At 40.8% G+C, this 18,833-nt stretch overlaps 1 protein-coding gene across 5 annotated transcripts in view; it reads right to left on the reverse strand.

Annotated features, from left to right (window-relative positions):
* Nucleotides 1–15,224, reverse strand: part of ZDHHC21 (zinc finger DHHC-type palmitoyltransferase 21) — a 39,236-nt gene extending 24,012 nt beyond the window's left edge. For 4 of the 5 annotated variants that reach the window (XM_055698671.1, XM_055698670.1, XM_055698673.1 and 1 more), the window contains exons 1-6: nucleotides 15,068–15,224; nucleotides 11,860–11,956; nucleotides 7,974–8,175; nucleotides 7,103–7,201; nucleotides 3,902–4,013; nucleotides 2,182–2,320 (exon numbers count right to left, since the gene is read on the reverse strand). In XM_055698671.1, coding sequence (XP_055554646.1) covers nucleotides 2,182–2,320; nucleotides 3,902–4,013; nucleotides 7,103–7,201; nucleotides 7,974–8,127 — 504 coding nt within the window. In that variant the 5' untranslated portion in view covers nucleotides 8,128–8,175; nucleotides 11,860–11,956; nucleotides 15,068–15,224. Of the gene's footprint in view, nucleotides 1–2,181; nucleotides 2,321–3,901; nucleotides 4,014–7,102; nucleotides 7,202–7,973; nucleotides 8,176–11,859; nucleotides 11,957–14,687; nucleotides 14,958–15,067 lie in introns of those variants that run through there. The other variant, XM_005441029.4, reaches the window with a different exon arrangement.
* Nucleotides 15,225–18,833: the final 3,609 nt, after the last annotated feature.

Here is an 18,833-nt window from a genome sequence, read left to right on the forward strand (position 1 = left end):
AGCACCGCCAATTTCACACAAAGATTTTATCTTTGGAAAATAACACTCCTAGAAGCATTGCAATACCAATCCAGTATACAGATCAGTATCACTGAGAAGACTTTGCCCTTGAAACATGCAAACCTGTACATAGGAAGCCTTCAGAACACAGAAAGTGTAAGATTACTCTGTTGGGAAAGGTAGCAGGTTAACTTTGTTTATAAATTAAAAAGAAGTTTACAAAGATACTGAAACTAGAACCAAAGGCATTTACCTTTAATTACCTTTCAAAAACACTAACATTCCAAAAACCCAAAATGTAGTATTTAATTAGAAGTCAGATTTCTCCACTACTACAGAAAGACTGCAATACAATATCTCTTAGCTTGAATCCAGCTAAAACAAATGAAAATAGCTCCCTCAAATCTCACAATGTCTGTAAAACAGTGAATATGAAAAGCTGATCTGCAACAAACTGGAAACAGTGTGAAAAATCCGAGTTCTCCATTTTAAGAGACACATTTTATGTTTGTTTCAGTTTACATGGCAGTGTCTACAGTAAGATGCTCCAAGCAGACAGCAAATTCTACTCTTTTCCATATTTCTAGAGTCACTTAACCCATTTAAATGGAAAAATTCATATAGATGAAAAAACAAAAAAAATGAAATTCCTTTAGAATGTAAGTTATTTTAACAGAGATTTACAAAAATCCTCAACTTTGGTACATTCCATATAACTAAAGACTTGTATTTATCAACTTGAAGAGAACACTTTTATCAGTTCTAGATGATTCAAGGAGTACAGCCTTCCTACATTTTCAGCTTTCCTTTGACATATCATCTTCACATACGCTTTCTTGGGAACATCACGTCCACTACACACTGGCACGTGAGGAAATACAAAGCTTGGACAGCTATGCCCCATTCTTTTCCAGAAGTAGAATTCTTCAGGAAATGTAATATTCTTATAGCATTTAAGATACAAAATAATATAACGAACTTAAGCTGTTCCACAAAATGGAAAATGGGACTTGCCTTACCCATAACCAAAGGCCAGTCTCCAGCAGCCTTGAAAGATGGGCGTGACGTCACCAGCAGAGATTGTGCTGGGGCGTCACATCAATATGGAATAAAAAAATATGCAGCACTTCAGTACTTGGAAAAAAATCTCAACAAAATTTAGAGTACACTACCAATTTCTGGGATGGTCTAAGTTTCTTCACTTAGGACATCTGGAACGTTACCTAATTTTGAATATGCTTTAAACTTCTTTTCTAGGTTTTTCTCTAAGGTGCACTTGTCTAGTACAAATACAAGGTCTGTTTCAGATTTTGTGTGTAAGTTTTTATGCTTCTTTATGAGCAAGACCTCGTAACGTTCTCTTCAAAAGAAAGAGTATCACCTTTGCTGTTCTTGCACTTTCAAGCATTCAGCAACTTTCAAGCAAACCTCTTGAATATTCTGATCATTGCAGATAATAAACGAGCACCAGACACAGAGACTTTACAACTTCTATTCCACAACTGAAGAAATTCCAATTTTATTCCAGTAAGAAATTCCAAATAAATTTTTTACTCTATTCCAATCCGTAAGTCCAGTTTCTCTGTTTGTATGTTCAACTGCGTTTTGCTGATGACAAGTGTTGAAATACAATAATGGCATATAGTTCAAGTAAAACAAACTAAACAAAATTCTCTCCCTTAACCCATATGATCATTTCAAAGAAACACACATTATTGCTTCAAAACCAACGTATATTTTTCTCCTTTCAGAATGATCATATGTTTTTTCTCCTTTTTCTAGCGATACCAGCATTTTTAAATAGGGACTTAGGATAGATACATACTCAGCGTAAGTTCACACTGCAGAAAGTAAAAAAAACACCTGAGTACACCTAATTACCTTGCTTCTTCCCAGCATTCAGTAATCACCTCTAAAGGAGCCTAACTGGTTCTCTCCTCCTTTTCTAGATTTCTAAGAAAACTAATGTTGTGTTTCTAAACCACAGAAATCATATACCCTTTTAGAATGGTATTTTGCCACTTACCGTAAATCAGTTTGCTCCCTTGGTAACATACATCTAGTTGAACTCTCTTCACTGTCAACAGTTAAGCCAGCAGAAACACAGAGGAGTAGATACCAAAATAAATTACACTGCAGTACTAGCTATTTATTCACTTCATAGAGAAAACAGATTCTTACCCAGTTTTCTTTTTTCAGAGGCGAAAAGTAGTAGTAATGGCAGAAATCAAGTATCAGCGTATAGGAACTAAGGATCTGAGTGTAGAAACACAGCTGCAAAAATAGCCAATGATTGTCTTCACCGACACAATTATTAATCCTGCAGAGAAACAAAGTGTGTGTGTGTATATATATATATATAAAGACAGAAATCTAAACATTTTAACACTGCAGTTATGATGTTGTGAATAAGAGAAGCTATGCTTATTTATGGAGCAAACTAAGAACAACTGACTAATCACTCCATCTTCAATCAAAGTGATGGTCTCTACGTCAGAGATGGCATTACTGTGAAGAGTGGTTTCCTTACGCTGCCACTTGAGCGTAGGTTGCATTACTGAGATCACTGCTTAGAACAGGAGACATATTTCTCCATATCTTCATATAGCAATGATACTCCTACAATTTTAAAAATAACTGTTACTTGAGTATTACTTAAAATGTCTGCAAAATTTCACAGCAATACGTATTTATATTCTGCTACTCAACACATTGGACTGGTTATGAACTATGCAGAGTCCAGAAACTGGAAATGCAATTGTATGGTTTGAAATAAATGGGATCACACGGTACCACAATGACAAATAAGCATGACTTAGGAAGGAGCTTAAGACACAGAAGACAGAACAGGCATCTCTATTCAGAAACTCCTTCTGCATACTACAACATAAAGAAGTAAAGGAATCACAAGGACTCTAGAAATACTAAGTACAAGATTCAAAACCTTTGAACTCTAGGTCTAGTCTGCTTCACAGAAGTTACATGGATGCAAAAAATGTGGTCAGGGTGCAATTTCATACAAGCATTGGCACAGACATCAGTACCAAGCCAAGCCATAATGACAAAAGCACTATACTGGCACTATCTTCTGAAGTAGCGATTGGCAAAAAGGGTAGTTTGAAAAATGGTTAAATCAACATAGGATTCTGACATCAGTTCTGTCCTCTGCAGTTCATCATTGTTATCTTGCTAGAAATGATACCTCAGAACTACTGACAGAAATGTTTACTTTCATTTTAAGCTACAATCAATCAGTTTGAATAGAGAATTTTAGCCAGATTAAGTCATTTTAACTGAAACTAGTTAAAGAACACTAAAACAAGCAATTTCACTACAAAATCAGAGAAGCTATGACAAGTGGAGCATGGTATGACAGAGTAACATTTTCTATTCAGCACAGCCATTTGGCAAACTAAAGACCAAGAACTGTCTGAAACCATGATCTATTTTTATTCTTGTAAAAAAAATGCTGTTATGCTGAAATTGTAATCTTTTATTTCAATCCAATAAACATAAATAACATTTAATTTCCTACAAAAAAATATTTTTTTCCAGCATCAATAACTAAATTGCAACAAATCAAATCTGCAATGTACAAATTAATTATGTTAAGAACAGTTCAGGAGTAAAAATTCTGATTCTTTAAACAAAGTATGTGACTCTTCCAGAACTATATGGCACGTAACAATTTGACAATGATAAAATGTTACACTGCAACAGTTCTTACTGCCATTTTTACTTGTAGACATGATAAAAGTCTCAAAGCTGTTCTTTCCCTGCTCTAAACACCAAATGATTAAGCACTACTGGGAAAGAAATAGGACAAATGGGCAACAGTCAAGCCCTTTGAAACGGTTCACTAAAACACAGCAGACTGTTAGAACAAATGTCCTGGTCTTACCATGGACAGTGGTGATCCATCCTCCTCACACAATGTCCACAACGACTGCAATGGTGTGAACGCTTTGGTCTCAGCATATTACATTTGTTACATAATTCCCAATATTCTCGTTCTAGGTGAAAATATAAAGACACCTTAGACAGATTTAAAGTTAGTGCAGCCTGCTCATGATAAATCTATATGCTAGTGATTCAAAGAAAAAAAAATTCTATGATCTGAGAAGGGTGAACAGCAAATAAAAATTTTTCCCCACTGTCACCTTAATTAAATGGAGGTTATTACTGCCACTCTGTGCCAGCTTTCTTCTCCAAAATCCTGCTGTCTCTTACATATTTCTAGGGAGTAATTATTACAGCACAAAAGCTGTCACACAAACAAGGAAGACTGTAATTCAATAATTTTCTTACACATCCACTGTGAAAAAGAATCTATCAGATAGAATCATCAAACAATTCCAAAATCTCCTGAGGAAATACTGGGACTCAAATTTGTCAAAGATAGCTAACTAAAATAAAATACACAATGAAGACTTCAAGAGCATCTTCCGTTTCAAAGCATTTTAAGACACACATCTCACAAAATGCAATTTTACACATAAGGCAACTAAAAACAGATAAGAGGACAGGCTTGTATTTAAAATTAACACACTACGTTTGGATGCCTAATGTGAGACTCTTTAAGCTGATCTTGAGAAACAGAATACTTGAAACTACTAGGAGCTACTATCGCTCAGCTTAACTATTATTTATCTCAAATGGCACCACCCAAATTAGAGGAAGCCTTTAAAAATGAGAATTCAAATTATATATTCAGAAAGTTCACAGATTCATAGAATCATTTAGGTTCACTGAATACAACCATAAACCTAACACTGCCAAATCCCACTAAACTATGTCCCTAAGTATAACATTTACAGATCTTTTCAATACCTCCAGTGATGGTCACTCAACCACTTCCCTGGACAGCCTGTTCCAGCGCTTGTCAACCCTTTCAGTGAAAAAATTTTTCCTAACATCCAATCTAAGCCTCCCCTGGAGCAACTTGAAGTTGTTTCCTCTCATCCTATGGCTTGTTACTTGGGAGGAGACCAACACCCGTTTCACTACAATCTCCATTCAGGTAGGTGTAGAGAAAAATATTCAACATGGCATCTTCACATGGGAAATAAAGCACACCAACACTGTAATACTTCCGTTCACAAAAGCATTTATTTTCTTTCTTTAATTAAAATCAGTATATCACTGACAATCTTAAATAATTTGACTGGTTATTTCTACCTAAATAGAACTTCTTCGCTTCACAGAAATTTCTTAAATCCCAGGGTGGGGGGTGGCGGGTGGGGGGGGTGGAGGGGTGGGGAGGGGGGGAAGCTTCTTTTTTACAGCAGGTCATTCTGGAATTTCATATGGTAAACTATGTAAAGAAAATAAAGTCAAATTTAGCACTTCTGAGCCACCTGCAGGCAGCTCTAATCTTGTCTTTTTTGCTGCAAAATAACATTCGGACACTGGAAGTAAAGAAGCCCAATATCTGAGATCATTAAACTAGCAACCACGCCAGATGGAAACTGATTTACAATCTGTTCCCATAAATCCAATGTCACAAAGGTGTCACTCCCTAACAGGGAAGCTATCAGCAGAGTTCAGGAACATTCCAACCTCATTTTTTAATAAAACTTATACCATGCAAAAGTGTATCTTCCTGTCAATCTTGAGAGTACCAGAGAACTGAAGTGCTACTTTAGAAAGTATAAACCCCCTGATATAGCACATAGCAAATCATAACTTCAATGTCACAGTTGAGCCCAAGTGCTCCACCTTCAGAACTATCTACAAAGAATCATTGCCATATGGAATGCATGGAGCAAGAAGAGTCTGGAGAGCTATTCAAAGGGATCCCCTAAAAGAGAAAGAAGCATTTGTGCACAACGGGAATTTATACTCATCCTGGTATTTTGCAGGTAAATGAACATTCAGTCATAAATGTTAATTATCTGTAACTGCACTGAATGTCTTCATTCTCCAGCTCAGGTTCCAGAATTCACGCTGTTCTTCCTACAGCAAAAACATTGACTGGTAAACCCAAGTCTGAGCCACCCTGCATTTTACTGGATCAAAGGATCAGTTACCAGGAGCAGAAAACACAGACATGAGATTTTCTGTGATCGGTGTTTCACATCTGAATCCCAGGGAGATACATCCCTTTACACAATCTGCTGCCTAGTCTGTGTGCATTGTAACATCAGCACCGAGGCTAAACAGATCACGTTTCCAAACACATCATCCTAGATTCTCATTAACATCAGGAAGAGAGAGCAAAATGTTAATCCTGGCACCCACCACATTGCAAAACAAAACTGAAATATGCACTCCTCACTGCATTTGATACATTTTCTACATTCAAAAAATATTTTCTGTTCATGTGACAAAGCTCATGCTGCTTAACAGCCCTACGCCATTCTAAACTGCTATGCAAAAGCAATATACATTGGACAAGCACCTTTGATGCATAGCATCAAACAGTTAATTTAAAATATTCGCCTCTTCTGTGGAGAATTATTAAGGTTTCAAATTCCCTCCAATTTCTGGAGCATCAGATACTACACATGAATTGTGGGATAAATTCACAAGGACAGAAGGGAATTCTCACAGTAAGTTGCTATTCTATAGCAATGCAATGTAACTAGTGTCACGTTTCTTTTGTTAACAGCCCATACAAACATAAGTCACTGAAAAAAAACCCCTGTAAAAAATGCACAGGTAAAAACCAGCATAAGAATACCTTCTACTACCACTTTCAATATTTCACAAATCTACTTAGAAAAAAGCTGTAGAATTATAACCATCTCTAAATATCTGTAATTAAATATTATCAAGTTACAAGTATATGCAGTATGTTTGAAAGCCTAGAATGCAAAAAAAATTCTTCCCATTGAAAGATTTCCTAGAAGTTCCCACATAATTAAACTTCTGATGGAATACCAGTTTTGAAAAAGAAGTTTTGAGCCTACACAAGGGAAAGTGCTAGAAATGAAGACATTAAGAACAGTGGCAAGCCAATTTTAATTTCATTAACAATATAGGCTTCAGCAGAGATAGCTCATGGTTTCCATCAAATCTCACAAAATCAAATTGATTCCTAATTATTTTGAGGACATTAAAAAAAACTTTCATTTGATAATATAGAAACAACTTAATGTACCTGTAATTGGTATCTTTGGGTTTTCAGGTAGCTTTCCTGGATCAGCTATTGAGGCTCTCAGTAATGAAGCTATACAAAACAACGAGCAGAAGTAATAACCTGGAAAAGTAAATAAGCATTTGTTAGTCTTTTTCAGGTGTACAAAAATATCTACTACACACTGCATCACAAATATAGATGCTCCAGCACCGAGTTGGAAATTACTCTGCATTCTCATTCAATTGCAAATATATTTTTGGTAGTACACAGTCTACAATATTAAGTCTTCCCCAGTCCTAGAAAGTGAGAGGAAAAGGTAGGTGTGAACACTGTTCAGATAGCACCAGCAGGACCACCACTATGACCTTACTACTCTGTATAAAAAGCTCCTCCACTGTCTTATCAAAGAAGCATCAGCCATTCTACACCTCAAAGCCTCGACATGAAAGGACATTCCCAATAGTCCACCTTCACTTTAAAGTTGGTTTCAATTATAATTAAAGCCTTTTCCCCAGCAAAACCTATCAGCGTAACTCAGCTGACCACCCATCAAGGGTTGTATGACAAAACTAACAAAACTCAGTTTGTCAACCATTATTACTCCTACCCCAAGCACCAAGAGTTGTCAGCCTGAAATTCTGTCAAGTTCTAGCTACAGGATCTGAAAACCAGATGTTTTTCCCCAGTTCCCACACAAACAAGTTTTACCATTACACCTCTGAAAATAAAGTGTCTCAACTTCTCAGAACTCAAAAATGTAGGATGCATCCCAGTACTCTCACCCTTTAACCTGCACCTTATTCTTTATTTTCTGATCTGTTTCATATATGTTAGCTACAGCCCAAAGATACTGTTTTTACTAGTAAAAATTCACTAATTTAAATTGACTTACACAGAATTGCCACAACTGAGATATGTCCCTCTTCATAGTGAGGAAAAAGGATGACTTTTGGAATGAAGATCGTATTGTACAGCCAGACAAAGATAATCAGGCCCATACAGCACCAACCCTGAGGGTCAACCACAAAGTGAACTCGTCGTCCCATTGAATACAAACAGGTGATAAACTGTCGACCCAGGAATAAAAAATTATCCTAGAGGTAAATAATAAAAAATAAAAAAAAAAAGTTAACCAGTATCATGCAACTTGCAGGGTCCCACATACATTTAAATAGGAAAACTCCAAACTGTCAGCTATTGATTAAAGGAATTAAATGAAAACTTAAGACATTTCACATGTTCAAGTACCAGGAAGAGAAGTACTTTATAATTTCATTAATGAGTTATATATCAGTAAGAAGTAATATTTATCATCAAGATGCAAGTAAAATAAGCACCTGGAAACACTATTAAGTAATTGATAAAGCAAGCAACCGGCAGCCAGCCAGCAGCAGCCAAGAATATAAACATTAAAGAAGTCTCCCATCAAAATAAAAAGGTAGCAAATCAAAGAAGGAATACAAGTAATGATTTACATTACACAAGGACGCATCCCACCAAACTGTCAGAGTCTCCTAATCACATTTTAAGTTTATTTTTCTAAAAGCTTGTATGCTAAAATAGTCACAAGCTTCCCTAGGAATTTGTCATTTTTCCCTGCTTAAAAAAACTCCTTCATGGCAGTTACAGCAAACCAATAGAGAAAGAAACCACCGACCCTAACATCTGTCGTGTAGATCATTAACAGTTATCATACAATACTAAGTTTTCTCACTATTAATCACACTTAAAAAATCATTTCCATTCTGATAGATTTAGTGTACTGGGTTCTTTTGTTGTTTTAGACTGAAGAAACCCCACCAAGTTCTACAGTATGAATTTCTGAGTTTCATAAACTGATCTTCATAAAAAATGCAGCACCAACTTGTAAGCACTATTCAGCAGAATCTTCAAAGGAAGATTACTACTGTTAATTTTTTTGCCAGGCTGTCTTCATATACATATTTTAATATCTGAACACAAACATAAACCCCAAGCTACTCTCCTACCCATTAGTCTGCCTTACTTCTGGGCTTCAAGGAACTTGCCCATTTCAGATGGATTTCCTTCCATTCCTTTCAGCTTCTCCTTGCTGCATTGAAATTCCACCATATTTATCAGTCAGATAACCCTGCTTCCAGGGGTTCTGCTTGTTTCATGTTTGTCTATCTTCACTTGGATTCACAATTTCTCTGCTTAATATTATCCACAGATTTCAATAATGTCCTGTTTTCTTTTTCTAGATCTCTGATCAAAATCAGACCCATATAAGCGATCTGACATTTTCCCACACTTCCTCTATGCACTACTTATGATAACCCTTTGTTTGCTGCCTTCTAGTGAAACAGTGTTCCCATTCAAGTATAGCAGAGGATTAAGTGCTTATTTTTATGCTAAAAATGCACCAGGTTTGCCAATACTTGTTTCAGAAACCTATGTTGCACACTGAACACAGATACTGTGCCCTTAAAACTGTTTTTAAGTAAATGATAATCATAAAAACTATTCAGGGCTATATTTACTATTCTTTTTTAGTTTTACTATATGTAGCATGCATGCACCATTGTCTGTTGTATACCTGGTATTAATACACTACACATGCATGTAACGTGTAGACATATAAATGATGTAGTATTATACTCATGAATCTGCCAGTTGTTAATGTCCCTCTGTTGGAAGTTAGCTCTGGCAACCAGCAGGTTGAGAACTAAAACCCATTTTATATCCTTCTAAGCATGCACTGATGGAGGATCTGTCGCATCAAGCAGAGAAGGTGCAGGAGGACACGAGCAGACTGTACCATATCAGGGATGCCGAAAAGGAGATGGGCCAGATCCCCTCCAAGACCCTGCGCGGCTACAGGAAGCCCCACTGCACCCAGCAGAACCAGCAGAAGCAGGCAGAGCCTTAGCTTGTCAGGCTGGGCGTGGAGATGCTGAGTCTCGAGAAGTCTGGGAGCTTGTGAGCTTCAGCACCAGGAGGACGGTTCCCGCTGCACTTGCAGCGCTGATCTACAGAGTGGGTTCTGAGCCCTGGCAGCAGGCAAAGACAGGGAGCTCTGTCCAGTGAACCCTCCGAGCTGGCTGTGCCTCTGTCCTGCAGCAGTGCAAGCAAGATGAGGCAAGGGAACAGTGGTGGGAAACTCCCTGCAGTAACGTCAGAGGCACCTCTGCCAGCCCAACCTGTCACCTGGCAAGGCCTGCTGCTCGCCAGGGCTTGGGTCCTGCGTACCATGAATAGGCTATTACTGAGGCTGGTAGTCTGGCCCTCAGACTATTACACTCAGCTGCTCTTCCATATGGGCACCACGGATATGGCCATGGGAGACCAGGAGCATATCAAGCATGACTACATGGCTTGGGGTATGAGGGCCAGGGCCAGGGGACTGTGTGGTGTCTCCTTCATCCTGCTAGTGAAGGGGGTGGACTCAAGGAGGAGGAGATAGATCACACAGACCAGCAAGTGGTTGTGCAGCTTGTTTCAGAAGTTGGGACTCAGCTTTTACATCCATAGGACCTTCTCTAAGGATCAAGAACTGCAGTGGAGGGGGACAGGATCCACCTGACACTATGTGGAGTAAAATCATCTTTGCTAACAGGCTGGTCAGTCTGCTAAGGGAAGGCTTAGACTAGGAACAATGCAAGACGTGGTGACCTACGATTAAGTGAGGAAGTGGAGGTCAGGGTTTGCAAGCAAAGGATGCAGAATGACATGGACAACAGAGATCTTATAATCAACAGAACAGAGGTGAAGTGGGGCCACACCAAGCGTGTGCACACACTCGACACAAAACTACCACTTGGATGTACTGGGGTGGGGTTATGAAAGCTGAAGTCCACCTGGAGTTGAATCTGGTGAAGGTCTAAAGGGAAGTCTTGTACAGGTACATGAGCAGCGTAAGGAAGGCTAGGGGAAGTGTGTGTCTGCTGCTGAATGGGGCGGGGTACCTGGTGAAAGGATACAAAAAGGTCAAAGTGCCTTCTTTACCTTGTTCTTTCTGGGTAAGACCTGCTTTCCGGAGTCCCAGGCCTCTGAGACCAGTGGAACAATCTGGAGCAAGAAAGACTTACTCTGAGTGAGGGAGAATCAGATTGAAAAACCTTTGCACAAACTGGACATAACAGTTCCACGGGACCCGATGAGATGCCACCATGAATGCTGAGGGAGCTGGCCCTGTCATCATGAGGCCATCTTCATCAGTTTTAAGTTGATAGGTGAGGTTCCAGAGGACTCAAGAAAGCGTCATGTTTTCAAGGGCAAGAAGGAGGATCGAGGCAACTCCAGGCCTGTTAGCCTCACCCTGACTCCCGGGAAAGTGGAACAAATAATCCTGGAAACTGTTTCCAAACACATCAGAGACAAGAAGATTGGGAGTAGTAAGCATGGACTTACAAAGGAGAAATCACACAGGCTGACAGAAACACAGAGGCCACAAAAACCAAGGCAGCTAAGAAACACTGCTGACTGCTGAGGAAGCCATCTGTTTTCCGTCTTGTCAAAGCAGCAGCGATTCCGTAACTTCACAGCACTTCCTCAGAAGGGAAAATAACAGCTCAACAAACAAAACAGAGATATGTTAAGTACTGAAATACTTGTTTCCAAGTGACCTACTAAATATAGTGTGTGAGCAAGAAGCAGCAAGAGAGATTCTGGAGAAAACTGTAAGAATGCCTATAATGGAAATATATCCCAAATTTTTATAACTCAGAGGCTAACTTTTGCCTGCGTGACATTATCCACTTTTATAATTAAAAACCCAAACCAAACAAAAACCAAACACACACTCTCCAAACCCATACCTCTGATGGCAAGTTCCACAATTAAGTTTGAACTATGCAAAAAAAGGCTCCATTCTCAAGAAAGGGAGATTCTTCATCATCTTCTTCTGTATCTTTCCTGAAAGAGACCAAATAGAGTGTGATACTCAAACAATCGTGATCATTGGTTTGAAAGGCAGCACATAATAATTACATTCTATTGTGTTCTTCATACCTCACCTCACTGAGCAGAGCTTCCTCCCAAGCTATTCAGAGATATCCAGATCCTTTGCCTCCTATGTCTGAACTGACATGCTGATTCTAACTAGCATTCCTCAAATTTCAGTTCTAGGCCACTTCATAATTTTCATATAGATTTAAAAGGATGGGAGTGTTCAGTGAAAGATGTGCATCAAACTACACTACTGGCAGTGTATTTCAGTTACTTTAAACTGTGATACACTTGCTTCCTGCACGCCTATTCCAATGATAAATTAAGTTTTATATTTTTCATTATACTTTTGTTAGCAATACTGCACAAACAATGTTAATAGATTGCCTCCCTCCAGCAAAGTGAACTTTTCCCCCTCTCCCTCTTATGTACCGTATATAAACATGTAAAGGCAGAGGCGATAAAGAAAACCTAACGTGCACATTCTAATGATTAGGTAAAGTACTAGATTCCAATTTAACTCACAGACAAGGTGAATTTATAGTCTTCTTTTTTTAAACATACTTTAAAAAATCCTGTGTTTACTCTTTCAAATACAATGTCAAACAATCCTGTTCTTTAGGGTGCATCATTTCTGGTAACTACAATATGTAGAGGAAAAGTCTATGAGCAGGTTTACAACAAACCAGTTGAAAAGAAACAATTAAGTGACTTATATCCGTACACATTCAGCATTCATACACATAACGCCTAAAAGTTTTCCAACAAAATAATTCAGGATAAAATACACAACATTAACGTTAAAGGTTTTGTGGTCTTCTTCCCTCTTACCCTAATTTACAGCCATTTTTTCTAAATAAATGTCTCAAACACAAAGCATCTGAAAGCAAAGAGTAGCTGTGGCTCTGAAATGCTTCAGATTTACATAAACGTGACTCTTTCCTACCTGATCAAGAATAGCTCTTGCCTTTCCAAAAAAACACTTATACTACAGGATGCCTGGACAGCATTTTTTGCCAAGTCTTTTCTTTCTGCCCAATTCAATTAACAGTGTTATAAACTCAGTACTTGTTCCCTAAGTCACCTCAAATATGACTTCTGATGTGACATCCACTGAATAATGAGACCACAGAATGAGTCAGTCAGGCAGAAAATCACTTCTGAAAATGAGAAAGCTTTGCACTAACCAGAAATGTTAACATGAAATAATAGATTGTTTAAATAGGCTTATTTGAATGCAAACCTCAAAAAAGTATACAATTCTGCATCAAGACCGTCCCAAAATATACTTAGAAAAATCCATTTCCTAAATAATTCCAACACAAGCGCTACACCATTTCTCAGCCTAAGAAGCACAACAACCAGCTCTGATGACATCCTGCTCCTTGCACTTTTATGGCTGTTTCATGGAGACATAACTAGAAACCAAGATCCTACATGTTCTGCCTGACTTTAGCCCTGGACTTCTACTTCAGCAAGAAAGTAATAGTTGTGAAATCTGCCAGAATTTTTTTCTGACTGCCAGAATTTTTTTCACAAATGCTTAAACAAGTCCAGAATGACAATAATTCGTAGTATTGTTCACTGTGAAACACCCATTTTAGGATCCCACGCAAACTGAACCATGCTGTGCTCTATAAAAAGCACTTCTAGAGTGAGAAAAACACCACCTCCTAGAAAGGCTGTATTCTAACCAATTCAGACAGAAAAAGGAACAGAGAGTAGAAACATGAGAAATACAGTTGGTATAATATTTGCAATAGCCAAGGCAAGGCCGTAACAATCAACAGCCTCCATCATTTGTTTATCTGGGGTTTTAGGTCTGTGGCTTCCCTGAAATCTTAAGATTTACTGCCAAAAATTACTGATATAAAACCAAAGAAACACTTCACCAGGAAAAAAAGTGACTTGAACCAAACAAATATTATCACTTTCAACTACATTTTAAAGAAGTCACTTATGTGATATTCTAGTGTCAGAACAGAATTACCATTACACCTTTGGCAGCTTTTACATTTAACAAAACTAGTATCTCAATAACCAGTTAATGCAAGCAGCAGCATATTTTTGCCGTGACAAAAACCCATGTACCTGTCATTGCACGTATTTATACAATAGACTGTTGTCAGCAGAGACCTTGGCACTACACAGTTGCTAGGTGGCAGTTGACAGGTTGCTTAAGGTAGGCAAGACATTCCCACCCCATTCTTTTTTACAGATATAATCTTGCAAGGTGTATCTGTAAACATCGACTGCAGTCATGAAAAGATGCCACACGGGCTTGGACTGGGATGTAGCCTAATATTAACGTATATACACTATAACCTCATCAATTGCACATCCATGAAAACTATCTTCACCTACTGTTGACCAGCCACTTGTAGACAGACAATATATGTTACTTCAGCATATTATTGTTTGGATCCTCAGTGCGAAGGGAATGAAGACCTGCAATTTCATTGCACTAACTACTGGAGATGGAAAATAGAAATATGAGAGCCAGCAAGGTTACAAGGCGTTGCACTTCCTCGCACTGTGCTGGGGCCCGCGCAGCCAGCAGAACCCCCACCCCTCTTCCACGACCACCCCAACAGCGGGAAACGCCCCCTGCAGCATTTAGCCAAAAAAAATCCGCGCTGTGGAGCTTCATGACAAGGACAACAATATTCCTTTATTTTGTAGATACGGAGATACTCACGAAGGCTGCTACGGACTTCCCTTCCCCAAATCTCTACACAGAAAACAAACTCCTTAAGTTAAAGTTAACAGGGGTACAGCAGACGTCCGAGACTGCTAACGCAGATTTAACACAGGTTAGGCGGCCGCCCAAGGCCCCTCACGCACCCCAGCAGAAGCCCGCCACCGGCCGGCCTTCCCGGGGCGCCCGGCGCCCCACCGCCGCAGGAGGGGCGGCAGCGGCCCCGCCACCGGCGCGGCACTGCCGGCGCGACCCCCCCGCGGCAGCGACAGGGCGGCTGCCCCCCGCGCCCCCCCGCGCCCCCCGCAGGCAGCGCCCCGCCGGCCGCGCAGCCCCTCCCCCCCGCCGCCCCCCTCCCCGGGGCGCGAGGCGGAACCAACCGTTGGGCGAGGCCGGGAGGAGAAGGGAGGGGCCGCGGTCACGCGCCCCCCTCTCCCCCGCTCTCCATAGCAACGGCGGGGGCCAGCTCGGCCGCTCGCAGCACGCGCGCCCGCACGCGCCCAACCCCTCCCGCCGCCGCGGCAGCGCCTTCCGCTTCCGCCGTGCGGGCGCGCACGCGGGCCAGGGTGGCGCTGGCGGCGGGGCGGGGCCAGAGCCTGCGGGGCGGGGGGCGCGAGGGCTGGCCCGGCTGCCCCTGGCTCCCGCCGCCCCGCCCCGCCGCGTTCGCCTTAGGAGCGGGCGGCAGGCGCGGGCCCGGAGCGGGGATGTGTTTCCCCGTACTGAGTCACCCGCAGGGTCTGCGTGGGGTCCGTTGCACCGTGCCGCCTCTGCGCAGGCGGGGGGCGCCACGCTGGAGGAGTTCCTGCCCGGCGGGCGGCTGTCGGGGCCCCGGTGGCCCGACCCGCCTTGAGGCGTGCAGCCGCTTCTGCCGTGCGAGAGGTCGCTGGCGCAAGCCCCGGCTGGGGCCCAGGCGGGGTGGGCCCTTCTCTCTCCTTTGTCTCTGCGGTGTCCCTTTGCAATTCCTGACAAAACGCAAACGCTGCAGAAGGCCGCTGCCTCGGTCTCCAGGCTCCTGTTAGGAGAATCTCATTCCCTAACTATCGGACCAGTTAGTCTTTACAGTATGAAATCGTATCAACCTTATTAGTGTAAAATGGTATTTGCTTTCTTAAGTCTTGATACTTACTTTACCTTGTATACTGCATAACCATGGTTAAGTCAGCATAACTGAAGGGCTCCACGTCACTGCAGGGAGGAGGAGAAGAACCTTTTGTTTCTTGGCATCTTAAAGCCATCCATAAGGAAAGGATACCCTTGCACTACCACGGTAATGCCAGCATCCCAACCTCTCCCAACACCTCTGTGGAAACCCTCCCATTATCTGTCACCATCGATAAGTAATTGTAGAAAGACCAGCACCAGGGACACCTAGATCAAGAAAGAAGCATCAGGTGGATGGTAGCACCATGAAATTATAGTTGCTTTCCAAAATAGCAGTTATGTGTGTGTTAAGTAGCAAGTGGTCAGAACACTTGAAAGACATGAGAACCATGTGTAAAACATCATTTGGTACGCCCCAATTCGAATGGGACACCTCATGCACATGAATAAAGGAATACTGTCATAACTCTATACTTTGCACCCTAGCCTCTCCTCTTTGTCAGCACGGGCCAGTTGTGACATTTCTGTGACACTCAGGTCCCCTGCTGTGCTATGCCCCTTGCTCACAAAGGGCCCTTGCACTGCCGCAAAAGCCAATCTTTGTTTTTAAAAGATAATTCTGGCAGATAATCTTGTGAGGGATTAGCAGTGGCTAAGAGCCACAGACAGCTTGTAACGGACAGCATTTTCAGTGTTCCCAGCTGGGAATCGTGCCTTGAGCACCCATTGCTGATGCACATACATGATCTTTTGGCTACCTAATGGTATCCCCATCTGTCTGAGTGGCATGGTTCCCACTGTAAATTGATGGGCTCTTGCCCTGGAGCATTTTTCCTACATAATGATGGATGAAATGAGTGAAGAGTAATATGGTGATCACCACCAATACAGAAAACTCTTCCTTATTACTGGTAACATTCTTCCTAAAACTTGATCATAATATGATTATTCTAAAAAGAGAAGACCCAAAATTTCAGTTCAGACTTTAGGTGAATTTCAAGGTCGGTTGAGACTTTTGGAGCTTGTCCTGATTTATTTTTTGGTATCTACAGTCCTTTGTTATCCAGGGCAATTCTTAACATTTCAAGCTAAAGTTACTTTGACCTGAAAATACATATTCTTAGCAGGAACTGGAGGAGAATGAAGCCTGGAAGGAGAATGAAGCATATTCCAGGTAAGCCAGAAGACAGCACTTCCTCAAGAACAACATACATGTGCTGTTAGGAACAGGTAATGCTGAAAATAATAGACATATTAATCAAACTATTAAAAATCATGGGGAAAAGAATCACTGGAAAGGTTGTTGCAATAAAAAAACAACCTCTGCCTCTATTCCATGAGAAATTTCACATATGAATTTATGCCTATATGTAAAAGACCTAATCAGCTGTGAAAACTTTTCACTGATTTGAAGAATAACAACAAATAAACAGATCAAACAAAAAAAAAAAAAAAACAAAACACAGCCAAGGAGTGGAAAGGAAACCAAGGACCTGGGAAATGAAAGATAAACAGAGGGATAGTAGGATCAGTGGAGGTGTCTCATGGAATTAAAAAGAATCAGTTAATAATGTCATCTTCTAGTCAAATACCAGGTGTTTGTGTTTCTATAGTAGTACACTGGTAATGGCCAGTCATTAGATCTTGTCAGACAGATTGTATTTTACTCTTTTCTGCTCATGGAAGTTCAGAGTAAACACAGGTTGTGAAACAAGGGCTAGGTAGTCTATTCTGGCTCAGTCGTCAGCACAGCAGTTCCCATTTGTTAATATTTCTTTTGAGAAGCACAATGCAGGAAGAAAAGCAGGAAATCATATGCTGGACTTCCCAACTGGACTTGCAAAGGCTCAGACTTTAGAAATTATGCAGCAATTTTGCCAGAGTATCATATCCAGATAGACAATGAGTCTTTGCGATGAACTCCATTCTGAAGGAAAAAAAAAAACCCAGGTGAACTACTAACTTTGCATAACACAGACCTTACTTAAAGCACAATATGAATTTATTACACAAAGATTATTAAAAGTCTGCAAAATTATAAAAATACCGGCATTCTTTAGTGCTGAATATTGCACAATAGCGTAGAATTCCTCTTGGAGTTTCTGATGTCTCTATTGTGGTGTTGTTGCTGTTTATAAATTACCACAGGAGCCACCAGCTGTCATCATATAAATTTTATTGGCACTCTGTAAATATTAAATCAGCATGCTAAAATCAAGCCATGTGCAGTAACAGCTGATGCTCTGTTATGGAGCGCACATGCAAGAGAGAGGTACGCACTGTGACTCCCCTGATTCTTACTGCTTACAAGACCCTTGCTTCATTAGACTGTTTTCAGGATTCATTCTGAGCCCAGTTATGCCCCTTGATTGATGTGCAGAAGGGATGCTGCCCCCAGTTGAGAAACCAGCCTTCTCACAGTACTCATCTTCCTGGGTCTGTCTAAATTGTGCAGTTACTGCCATTTCTCTTCTGCAGCACCATTGCATTGCGCCTTTGCTTGTAAATTTTGCCAATACATAGGAGACACTTTTTAACTCTAGAATGGGAGGAAAGTCCTTCATGTTATGGAGATCTGTATCATGAAGACGGAAGTCTATGTTAGTGACATACTGTGCTGAAACAAAACTTGTCACCCGGAAGTTTTGTCAGTCATGATGTCACATACTCGGGATGAGACAATAAGATGGTGAAGGAAAATGTCTCTGCTTTCACTCTGACCTAATCACTAGAAGAATCAATGGCAACAATGTTTTCCAGTCTGTCTGCCTCAGTAGCTTAGTAAGGCATGGTGAAATCTACTGATCCCCCAGACCAGGCAAGTTACATGGGGACCGAGTGAGACCAGGCAGTAGTCCAATAGGGAGTTGATTTTCATCCAAGGCACTTCAATGGTGTGAGGAGCTCTCCTCAGATAATGTCCAGCTGCAGATGTCCTAGCATTAGCTCTTCTAACACTTCTCTTGCTCCAGGAGTTGCTCTCTCAAGTCCAGGCAGGCCAACAGACTGTTCAGTGCTTCCATGCCTGTTGCATGGTGAGGTGAA

This window comes from Falco cherrug, chromosome Z (genome assembly GCF_023634085.1).
Source record: "Falco cherrug isolate bFalChe1 chromosome Z, bFalChe1.pri, whole genome shotgun sequence".
In the NCBI taxonomy this organism is placed as follows: Eukaryota; Metazoa; Chordata; class Aves; order Falconiformes; family Falconidae; genus Falco; species Falco cherrug.